This window comes from Pelophylax lessonae, assembly GCF_965119305.1.
Source record: "Pelophylax lessonae genome assembly, chromosome: 4".
In the NCBI taxonomy this organism is placed as follows: domain Eukaryota; kingdom Metazoa; phylum Chordata; class Amphibia; order Anura; family Ranidae; genus Pelophylax; species Pelophylax lessonae.
Window position 1 is genome coordinate 475,471,746 of NC_138771.1, and position 12,031 is coordinate 475,483,776.

Consider the following 12,031-nt stretch of genomic DNA (forward strand, 5'->3'; position numbering starts at 1 on the left):
AAAGGAAAAAAACTTGACAAAAGATCTAACCCCCTCACTACTTTATCTAAAAGTAAATTTACCTTACTGAAATGCAAAAATTATGGAGTTTCTGGTCTGAGAATCAGACCACATATCCATTTCTAGAAGAACATTTAGAAAACAGAAAATTTCCTATCTAATACTTACCGTAATTTTCCTTTCCTGATGGACTCCATTGCAGCATACGTATGGGTTAACCCCACCTCCACTCCTCCACTATAGGACCCCACTCCCATAAATCTTTGTTCTGAGCCAGAGGCCGCATTCTGTAACTAGCCTACCCATGACTCTGGGAGGTAACTCCTGCTGCCATGGAGTCCATCAGGAAAGGAAAATTACGGTAAGTATTTGATAGGAAATTCTAGGTTTTCCTTACACACTTCATGGCAGTATACGTATGGGAAATAACTAGCCATACACACCCAGGTGGGCGATCGCAGAACCAAAAAAAGGGTTTAATTGACAATGTCAACCGACAGGATTTGTAAACAAAAAATTAACAGACGATAAAGAGGCCGGCTCTACACAATAATGAGCCATATATGTATTAATCGAGGACCACAAGGCCGCCCTACCGATTACACATGCTGTAAAGCCCCCAGGATGTGGACACACTCCTGGTCAAGTGAGCAGTCACCAACCCAAAGGAGCCAAGACCTCGGCTCTGTGAGCCTGTTGGATGTCCCAAACAATCCATGCCACAATCGTCCTTGATAAGGCACGTTTCCCTTTGTCCTTTCCGGAAAAAACAATGAGCAGGCGTTCTGAAGCCTGAAGGAAGCTCTAGCTTGTAGATATAACTTCACAATATCTGAGAGATTCCTAGAAAGGAAGGCCCTGGTGAGAGTCAAACTCAGAATTCCCTGTTTACTAGACATGCGCTTTAATCAACTAAACCATGGGGCGACCTCTCCCACGTCTAAAGGGCGCAAGTTAGTACTCCAAAGGTTGGCAGAACAATTTCTTGGTTCCCATGAAAGACTGATGTACCCTTGGGAATTGAGTCAAGCATAGGTAAAAGCACTGCTCGAACTGGAAGAGCATTAAGAAAAGTTCTCCATGACCAGTGAATCAATCTCTGAGGCTTTTTTTGCCGACGTGATAACCAGGAGAAAGGTAAACATAACAGAGAGGTCTTTAATGGAGACAGCCCTAGAACACTCTGCTCTAATTCCTGAGAGGGAGTTAAGAACAAGAGGTAGATTCCGTTTGGAAAACCTAGTTGCTCCCTTGAAGAATTGTTGGACAGGAAAATATGTCTAGACCTGGAAACACCTGTGAAGGCCGATTAAGCTGACACTTGTACTCTGAAGGAGAAGATTGATAAAGCTAGATCTAAATCCAGCTGAAGGAAGCCCAGAATATTTAGAAGTTCTAGAAAAAACAAACTGTATGGCTAAACTCGCACCGCACAGCCGATCGCATGTAATGTCGGAGCAGTGCGCTCCGACATTACATGCGAACCCCGCACACGCACAACTGTGAACCGGGGCTTATAGGGACAATCGATCCTGGGTTGCATAAGCCCTCCGTGATCCGTTCACCAGACAGCCTGCCTCCTCTTTTCTGGCCGCGATCTCTATCCAGGAGATCACAGTGAGGGCAAACCTAGAAGCCCTGCCATTGGTGACGCAGTTGGGATTTAAAGTATTGGATCCAGCGCAATAAATTTGTCCATGATATCTGTATAGAATTCATATTGGAAATACGGAAGCAACATCTTCCCAGCAGCATCCGTTTGTATCGCTACAACCTTGTCGTCTAGCATGAGTCACTATCAAGAAGGAAACACCGGTCTGTTATGGTCTCTCAGGCCCTGAGGAAGCCTTGAGCGAAACGCGTGGGCTTGCTGGGGACCTACATTGACCGAATCCAGCTTGAGACCCACCTTCCATCCTACACAGGCTTTTGTGGTCATATCCCCTTAGGGGACCTGTTTCTATATTGCTAGCGACTCTCAATGTTTGATTTTACTATTGTATGTCAGTCTATTGTTTATGAGTATGCATGGTAGTCCATGCGTAGTTTTATCCTGTGTTTATCAATAAAATGTTATTTTTGGTTTTATAAAACATTGGTTTTGCGTCTGATCCTTCTACTCCCACTGGCCTGTAAAGCCCCATCTTTCTCTATCCCCATTTTTTTGCTCTCATAGGGGTAAGGGCCTAAATTGCACGGCAATTTTTGTATAGACTTTGACCAGATTCTCCCGTAGACATTGTTTGTGTTCACTCTCCTAGCATTCAAAAGAGAGACAGAGAGAGATGACTCTGGGGGGAGCAGTCGAGGACCTCCAATCTCAAGAACCAGACCGTCAGACGTAACCGTGTTGGACATGGATGTAGAAATGAACCCAGTGAAAGAAGGTCTGGCCTGATGAGAAGGGGCACTGGGTTCCGGTAGCTGAACAGTACTAGCAAGGGGAAGCATGGCCTAATTGGCCAATAAGGCATCACTGCCAGTACCTCCACAACTTCTGTTCAAGGTTTTGACAGAAACCCGAGGATGACCAGGACTTGAAAAAATACACAGGACCCACTGCATTTCCAATGACCTGTCAGGCCATCTGCGCCTGAAAAAACTCCACATGTTAAGACCATTCCTTGCATCCACATTCTCCTTCAACGTTTCCATCACTTTAAACATGGCCACAAGAGCCCAGGCCGACTTTCAGGCCATTTACTACATCTTCCAAAGAAGAGTGACATGCTTGCTTGCCTCATCCAGGCCTTAACAACTAGAGAGTCAGCCTTTAGATGCTTCACATCCTTATCTCTGAATGGATAGAGCTTTGCCAGAAGGGAGGTATATCTTGCGACCTTGCTCCCCTGATCCAAAATGATGTTCCTTATTTGGAAATTAGAACGCTCTCTCTAGAGGTGCTTAAAGAACTTCCTCTTGCTTTGCAGGAGATTCAACAGGTTCTACTCATGTAAATGCCCCCATTATTGCCTTGACCAAGGCGTCACAAGGGCAAAGGGACTAATTTTCCTCTGCCTCACTTTCTGAGGCCTTCATAGATGGATGGCTTGGTTAAGACGGTTCCAGTTCTTCCTGGCCGTCCCCAGTGGGAGAACACGCCATAACAAACTCTTTAAGGGTTTTCTGCCCTACGCGCCTCACCAGAGATTCCATTTGCTGGAAATCACCATCCCCTTTTTCAACCGCCTGGGCTTAGTATGGCTCACACAGAGACTTGCTGCCCTGGACCTAAGTCCTGCACCCACAGCAGGCTCCTTCTTTGACATGGCGGTGGATTCAGAGCTTCTGCTATGAAAGCCGGACCTTGACGTTAACCAATGACGACAAAATCTGGAAGAAGAATGTTGATGTAGTGACCTAACGAGGTCTTTATCATCTTGTGCCATGTATTATCAATCTGACCTAGAACAACTTAAAAACCTAAAAAGAAAACAAAATAGGATAGAAAGGAGAAGCGTTGAAAACCCAAAAGGAAAGTTAAACACACCCTCTCATTCCCACTACACAAGGGCTGGCCACAAGGAAGGGTGGGCAGCGATACATCCATAGTGTGGAAATTGCACAGACAGCCAACTTGCACAGGTAATAGAACCATCAGGATCACACGCACAGGCAGCACATAAGGGTGTTATTGCAGAGCATATACCTGTGATGATTGCACACAGCATTTGGGGAAACCACTGCAAGCTGCCCACAGAAAAATCCCAATATCAACAGTACTGACTGGTGATTGAATTTCTCCACTGTAATGACACCACCGCCGCCCACAGCGCGTGGCTGGAAAAGAGAGTGATGGCTTGGAACGCAAATGCGCTCCAGCCACTATAGGCTTGAAGACACTAGAGCCAGGGAAGAAAAACAAACAAACACACAGAACTGCTGCAATGGAATATGCAAAATGAAAGTATACATCACCGCACACCATGCCTGGATCCAGGAGGCGCTTCTGTATGGGCCCAGGGCGTTTTATGGCCATCTGCTAATAGCAAGGCTCTTAGGTCGTACTGCCGCTTTGCCTGCCAATGGCCAAGCTTAAGCTCTTCATGGCACCGCATCCATTGCCCTTCTCCACCCCGCTAATAGCTGGGGATTGCTGGAGACTCCACATTGCACCCAATCCATTGCCCTTCTCGACCCCGCTAATAGCTGGGGACTGCTGGGGACTCCATGTGGCACGACTCACCCTTCTCCATCCGTCTTTCGGGAAACAGCTTGCCGAACGACCAGGCCTCGATTGTGGACACTTCATCCAAGGTAAGACTTCAACCATTCTGGTCCTTAGGAGGAGGACAAAAAAAGGAACATGGCCTCTGGCTGAGAGCAAAGATTTATGGGAGTGGGGTCCTCTAGGGGGGGAGTGGAGGCGGGGTTAACCCATACGTATGCTGCCATGGAGTCTGTCAGGAAAATTATTTTTAAGAGCTAAGTTCACCTTTAAGGAAAAATAATAAATGCACATATTTTTTTTAAGAAAAAGGTGCATTTATTTATTTTTTCCTACAAGTACAATGCCAGGCTCTTGTACACTCTCCAGCTTTTTGTCCTGATAGAAGGTAAGGTAAGAATACATTTGCACAACTTTCAATTAGAAAGTTGAAGGAAGTGTGAAAGGACTACAAGCATGCTGATCAGCACACTTGTAGTCTATTGAGATCTACAAGCCGGGAGCCGCAGTGGAAGAAGGGACTTTTTTATTCATTCACAGATTTCTGTAAATGAATGACGTGGATGTGCAGGCCTAGCTCCACACAGCCACCACAATTTTAAATGTGATAGTGGCTGCAGGGCAGAGGAACCTCTGCCCTCTGTCACATGGGGGGGGGGGCATAGGGTGAGGGGAACTGCTGGTACATGTTACACCCTAAATACAGGTGTAACATGTTCTAAAAGCAGAACTTATCCTAAAAAAAAAAAAAAACTTGGGTTCAGATATGGGGATTTATAAAAGAGCACAGTTCCCATTTAGCTTTGGAAATACCGTATGTCCTTGTATGTCAGACTGGTATTTTTCAGGCAGGCATGCTGTTTTTTGATTAAGAGAAAAAATAAAAGAGAAATGTATATATTATTTTTATATAAGTTTACAATATAAAAAAAAGTTCCTTTAAAAAAATTACAGTAAAAAAGGGCACATTCATGACATTGGGATCTCAGAACATTTTGGGTTTTCTAAAGAAAGAGCACCTTTCTTCATACCGACTCTTAAGCTGAAAGTCTGTACAGAGCTATACAAAACATTTATGAAGGGAGATGTGTCACTTCTCTGTTAAGAGGCTTTCTTTTCAGCAGGGCAGCTAATACTAGTAAACATGCAAAAGCTCCACTATTTGGCTGGAAAAATAAAAAGGACATTTTTATATGCCATATTATTAAATTTTTACCTGACAAAACAATATTTGTTCAATTGTATTTTACCCGCTTGCCGACCCTATACTGTACATACACGAAGGCACGGCGGCTCTCCTGTGCAGAATCACGTACCTGTATGTGATCCTGCACTTTAGGATCTGGGGCGCGCATGTGCCCTGCCAGCGACCCACTCCCACTGTGATTGGACACATCGGGAGCCAATTAGCGGGTCCAGTGGACTCGATGTCTGCCGGGACCCGCCGATCATTTGGGAGAGAAGCAGAGCGGCGGTCTGCCTATGTAAACCAGGTAGATCGCCATTCTGTGAGAAGGCCAGGTAGTGATCCTGTGTTTCTGCTAAGCAGGAACACGGCTCTCTGCCTTCTGCCATTGTACAAGTACCTCCCCCACACTTAGTAAGCACTGCTTAGGCACACAGTTAACCCTTTGATCGCCTCTGATGTTACCCCCCTTCCAAGCCAGTGTCATTAGTACAGGGACAGTGCCTATTTTTACACTGATCAGTGTATTAGTGTCACTGAACCCCAAAAAAGTGTCAAAAGTGTCCCTTAGTGTCCGATTTGTCCGCCCCAATGTCACAGTCTGGCTGTAGGTCGCTGATCACTGCCATTACTTGTAAAAAAAATAAAAAAGTTCCATAAATCTATCCCCTAGTTTGTAGATGCTATAACTTTTGTGCAAAAAAATTAATATACGCTTATGGGGGGTTTTTTTAACCAAAAATATGTAACAGAATACATATTGGCCTAAATTGATGAAGAAATTTATTTTTTTTTAAATTTTTTAATTAGATATATTTTATAGTAATATTAAGTAAAAAATATTGTCTTTCTTTTCAACCGCAGAGGTGATCAAATACCACCAAAAGGAAGCTCTATTTGTAGGAAAAAAAGGACATACATTTTACTTGGGTACAGCATCGCACGAACATGCAATTGTCAGTTAAAGTAACGCAGTGCTGTATCGCAAACAATGGCCTGGTTATGAAGGGGGGTAAGTAAGTGGTTAAGTCCAAAATATAAAAAAAACAATATAAACATTTTATATTCCCTTTACAACAAATGCCTTTGAATAAAAAACTCTTGTTATAAACTATTTCATTCAGAGAATTAAGCTGGATACACACTATACAACTTTTGTTGTTAGATTTCCTTTAGATCTACCTTCAACTATGTAGTAGAGGGGCCTGCCTGATTGCACACAAATTGAACGTGTTTACGTTTGACCTCATACTATATGGTTTTGGTAAATCTAAAGGAAAAATCTAAAGAAAATTGTATAGTGCATATCCAGCTTTAGACCTAATAACTTTGTTAACCACTTGCCGACCGTATACTGTATATATACATCAGCAAGCTGGCTCTCCCAGGCAAAACCACGTATCGGTACGTCATTTGCCTGGGAGGAGATAGGCGGCGCGCTCCCGCCCCCGATCATCAGCGGGGAAGCTGGCGTGTGTGTCAGGCGGCTCTGATTGCTGCCTGACACTCTCGATCTCTCCCCGCTGACAGAGAAGGACGGTCGGCTGATGTAAACACAGCCGTCCGCCCTTCTCCCTCGGATGATCACAGAGGCTATGTGATCCTGCTATATAGGATTGCATGTCTCTGTGTTCATCTCACAAGCCCAACCCCCCCCCCCCACAGTTAGAATCACTCCCCTAGAATTACATTTAACCCCTTGATCACCAACAATGTTAACCCCCTCCCTGCCAATGTCATTATTACAGTACCAGTGCATATTTTTAGCACTGATTACTGTTATAATGTCACTGGTACCCCCAAAAGTGTCAAAAATGTCAGTTAGGGGTCCGATCTGTCCGCCACAATGTCGCAGTCCCGCAAAAAAAAGCGGATCGCCGCCATTACTAGTAAAAAAAAAAGCAATAAAAATGACATAAATCTTTCCCGTAGTTAGTAAACACAATAACTTTTGCGCAAACCAATCAAAATACCCTTATTGCGATTTTTTTTACCAAAAATATGTAGCAGAAAACAAATTGGCCTAAAATGTTAAAAAATTTTGATTTTGAATTTTCTTTTTGGAAATGTTATATAGCAGAATGTGAAAAATATTGTTTTTTTTTTTTTTGCAAAATTGTCGCTCTTTTTTTGTTTATAGCGCAAAAATTAAACATCGCACAGGTGATCAAATACCACCAAAAGAAAGCTCTATTTGTGGGGAAAAAAGGACGTCAATTTTATTTAGGTACAGCGTCGCATGACCGCGCAATTATCCGTTAAAGTAACACAGTGCCGAATCGCAAAATAGGGCCTAGTCATTAAGGGGGAAAATCCTCCGGTCTGAAAGTGGTTAATGACAATGATAATAATGTGATGTATGTACATTTCTCTTTCTTCATGGAGCTGGGAAGCTTCTTCCTGCAGAATCTTCAGCTGACTCTGAGCGGTTAGTAACTCCTGAGAAGTCCGTTCCAGGTCTCGTCTCATCTCTTTGTTTGTCAGCCTGAGCTTTTCATTCTCTGCTTTCGTTTCATACTTGTCATTATTAAGTTCTGTACATTGTGTTTCCAGCTGCAACAATTTCAGAAAAAACAGGTCAATAAGAAAAGCAAAACGAGTGACAGTGAAGAAACTGAAGCAAAAAGACTGGATAGCCATCACATTCCTATGAAGATTTTGTTGTTCTGATTGCTTTTCTGGTACATTCCTGAACTTGAAATTCTCAAATAATAGAAAATAAGCAACTGTGAAGCTCAGTGTTGTAGCTTAACCCCTTCGTGCTTAAGGTTAAAGCAAATCTAAATGCCTAAGCACAATTTTGAAACTTTGACATGCGTTAGTAAAACCGTACATATCATCACAACTACTTTGTGCATCCAGGTGAATTATACCTTGTTTTTTTTTCAGGACAAATTATCCTTTTTTTTGGTGGTAAATAGTAATGGATATACCCAGTGGTGGGATTCAAAAATTTTAGTAACCAGTTCCGACTTTCCCAGCAGAATGACCAGCGTGCCCCCTTTCAATGCACAGTGACCAGCGTGCCCCCCTTTCAATGCACAGTGACCAGCATGCCCCCCTTTCAATGCAGAGAGACCAGCGTGCCCCCTTTCAATGCACAGTGACCACAGCATTGCCCCCAATGATTGCAGAGTGCCCACAGCATTGCCCCAATCATTGCAGAGTGTCCACAGCATTGCCCCCAATGATTGCAGAGTGCCCACAGCATTGCCCCCAATCACTGCAGAGTGCCCACAGCATTGCCCCCAATGATCATTGCAGAGTGCCCACAGCATTGCCCCCAATGATCATTGCAGAGTGCCCACAGCATTGCCCCCAATGATTGCAGAGTGCCCACAGCATTGCCCCCAAAGATTGCAGAGTGCCCACAGTATTGCCTCCAATCAATGCAGAGTGCCCACAGCATGCCCCCAATGATTGCAGAGTGCAGACAGCATTGCCCCCAATAATTGCAGTGCCACAGCATTGCCCCCCAATGATTGCAGAGTGCCCACAGCATGCCCCCAATGATTGCAGAGTGCCCACAGCATGCCCCCAATGATTGCAGAGTGCCCACAGCATTGCCCCCAACAATTGCAGAGTGCCCACATAATTTCCCCCAATAATTGCAGAGTGCCCACAGCATTGCCCCCAGTAAATGCAGAGTGCCACAGCAATGCCCCCAATAATTGCAGAGTGCCACAGCATTGCCCCCAATAATTGCAGAGTGCCACAGCATTGCCCCCAATAATTGCAGAGCGCCACAGCATTTCCCCCAATAACTGCAGAGTGCCACAGCATTGCCCCCAATAATTGCAGAGTGCCACAGCATTGCCCCCAATAATTACAGAGCGCCACAGCATTGCCCCAATAAATGCAGAGCGCCACAGCATTGCCCCCAATTATTTCAGAGTGCCACAGCATTGCCCCCAATGATTGCAGAGTGCCACAGCATTGCCCCCAATAATTGCAGAGTGCCACAGCATTGCCCCCCAATAATTGCAGAGCGCCACAGCATTGCCCCCAATAATTGCAGAGCGCCACAGCATTGCCCCCCAATAATTGCAGAGTGCCAGCGATCCCCATGCACTTACCTCACGGACTGCTTCTCTTCAGTCCCCGGGCTCCCCGCGTCTCTGAGTCCTCAGTCCCCCCGCCTCCTCGTCCAATGGCACGGAGTTTGCCTTTCGGCCAATCAGGAAGCGGGAGGACCCGCTCCCTGATTGGCCAGGAGGAGGATCCGTGTGACAATAGCGAATTTTCATTCGCTATTGTCACAGAATGGGCGGGTCAGGGGGCACTGCTCTGCTCCCTGGCCACCACGTCTGCGCCGTACATTCAATTGTACTGCGCGTCCTTAGATGCGCAGAGGGATCAGCCGGTTCTGCGAACTTGCAGAAAGTTAGTAACCGGTTCTATGGAACCGGTGCGAACCGGCTGAATCCCACCACTGGATATACCCTGATTTTTTTTATTATCAAAGGAAAACTGGCTTAAAATAGTAAAAAAAATTAGTTTTTTTTTTTTTTATTTAGCCGTATATTTCTTGCTATTACCATGACCTTCCACCAACTAAAAACACAAAAAAAATTCTCCTGCTCCTGATGATCGCAGCGATACCACATATGTGTATGTTAGTTGTTTGTATCCATAATACAGCTCAAAAACATTAGTGCCCATTTTGCTATTTTATCCTACCTAAAACACATTGACACTAGTTGACATTGATACTAAAAAAAAAAAAAATCCTATCCGAAACACAAAAAAAATTCTTGATCCTGACCCAAACACTAACCCTGGCACTGACGTAGATCAAGCCTTGATCTAGGTATTTTTATATTATATATTTTTTTTTTTGACACACACTTTTTTTTTCTGCTTGCAGAAAGAAAAAGAGATACGAGGCATCTCTCTCCAGCCATTCACAGAGAGAAAAAAAACAGGGGTGGGCTTCACAGTGATTGATCACTGTGATAGCCAATCAGAGGCTATCACAGCGATCAGGTGACCCGGAAGGGAGTACCAGGTCCCGATCGTTAGTGGAGGTCCCGAGTTCAATTACTGATACTTTTCCTTAAGTACTCGCCGATACCAATTACTGACACCTATTTTTTGACAGAGGGATTTCAGCCACCTCCGGTGCGACTTTGTTCAGTGGTTCAGGTGCGATTCAGGTGCAAATTTTCAAAGTCTATGACAATAGAAATCGCACCTGAACCATGCTCACATTCGTACCGGACTTGTTTTAAAAAAGCGCTGATTTTTTTACAATTAGTGTTATTTATTCTATGAAGCCTTTTATTAGGATAGTATAGTTTATTACAGTATAGTATTCATTTAGTTTTATTTGGTATTAATTGCTTTATTTTTGTAATTTTATTGTTGTTATTGTGTCTTGTTTCCGTTTGTTTTTGTTTTACACATTGGGGGGGGTGTCAGGCCAGTGCTGCTTATTCACTGGGGGTGTCTGGGCTGGCACTTGGCAGTAGCCAGGGCGTCGCTAAGGGGTGGCACCCAGAGGGGTGACACCCAGGGTCGGCCACTGGATTGCCTCCCCTGCCACCTAGCAACCAATTACCTGCTGGTTAAATTGGAAAGTTAACTCCAGCAGCTCCTGCTGTCTATTCAGCGTTGCTGTTTCTCTCTCCTGTTCTGCCCCCTGCTCTGCTCTGCTGTGTCTCCCGCTCTGCATGCTTGAAAAAGGTAGGAAGGGGCAGAGCTGCAGGGGGTACTGGCTGTGTAATGCAAAGGGGTTCAGAGGTGTGGGGGGGCTGTGTAATGTAAAGGAGTCCAGAGGTGTGTGGGGGGGCCTGTGTAATGTAAAGGGATCCAGAGGTGCGGAGCTGTGTAATGTAATGCGGTCCAGAGTTGTGGGGGCTGTGTAATGTAAAGGGGTCTAGAGGTGTAGGGGCTGAGTAATGTAAATGGTACAGAGGTGTGGAGCTGTTTAATGTAAAGGGATCCAGAGGTGTGGGGGCTGTGTAATGTAAAGGAGACCAGAGGTGTAGGGGCTGTGTAATGTAAAGTCGTCCAGAGGTGTGGGGGCTGTGTAATGTAAAGGAGTCCAGAGGTGTGGGGGCTGTGTAATGTAAAGGGGTACAAAGGTGTGGGAGCTGTGTAATGTAAAGGGCTCCAGAAGTATGGGGGCTGTGTAAAGTGAAAGGGTTCAGAGGTATGGGGGCTGTTCAATGGGGGTCTTCCTACATTTTACCTGCAGTTTTAGCTGCAATCCTATAGATTTCTATTAGGTTGCATGTTTTTTTCTGCATTTTCTGAAAGCACACCCAACGTTCTTCATGCTGCATCTTTGGCCCACTTTCAGAAAACAGGAAAATACATTTTTTTTTTTTTTTGGGGGGGGGGGGGGGGGTTAACACCATGTTTTACTGCACAAGGTGACACCAACCCTAGTGACACCACTGGCAGTAGCACAAAGTAAGTGTGCCACTGCCAGGTACATGTATTTCTATTGGTGCCGTTTTTGCAGAGGAGGAGGAGGAGGATTCTTCTAGGTTCTGGGCCCCAGTGTGCAGAGGCTCTACACGTGATGTCACTTGACTTGACGTCAGCACGTCGACGTGTGGTGCGCCGACTGCCCATTTTCTCTAAAGGAGCAGGAAATAAATGATGTTCAAATGCATGAAAGGTAAAAATAAAAAATGTAACTACCCTGAACAGACAAACTCTACACCCTA

At 44.8% G+C, this 12,031-nt stretch overlaps 1 protein-coding gene across 2 annotated transcripts in view; it reads right to left on the bottom strand.

Annotated features, from left to right (window-relative positions):
* Window positions 1-12,031, bottom strand: part of CRACR2A (calcium release activated channel regulator 2A) — a 205,657-nt gene that overhangs the window by 61,067 nt on the left and 132,559 nt on the right. For both annotated transcript variants that reach the window (XM_082256108.1, XM_082256107.1), the window contains exon 8: window positions 7,720-7,907. In XM_082256108.1, the coding sequence (XP_082112234.1) occupies window positions 7,720-7,907 (188 nt within the window). The remainder of the gene's footprint in view (window positions 1-7,719; window positions 7,908-12,031) is intronic.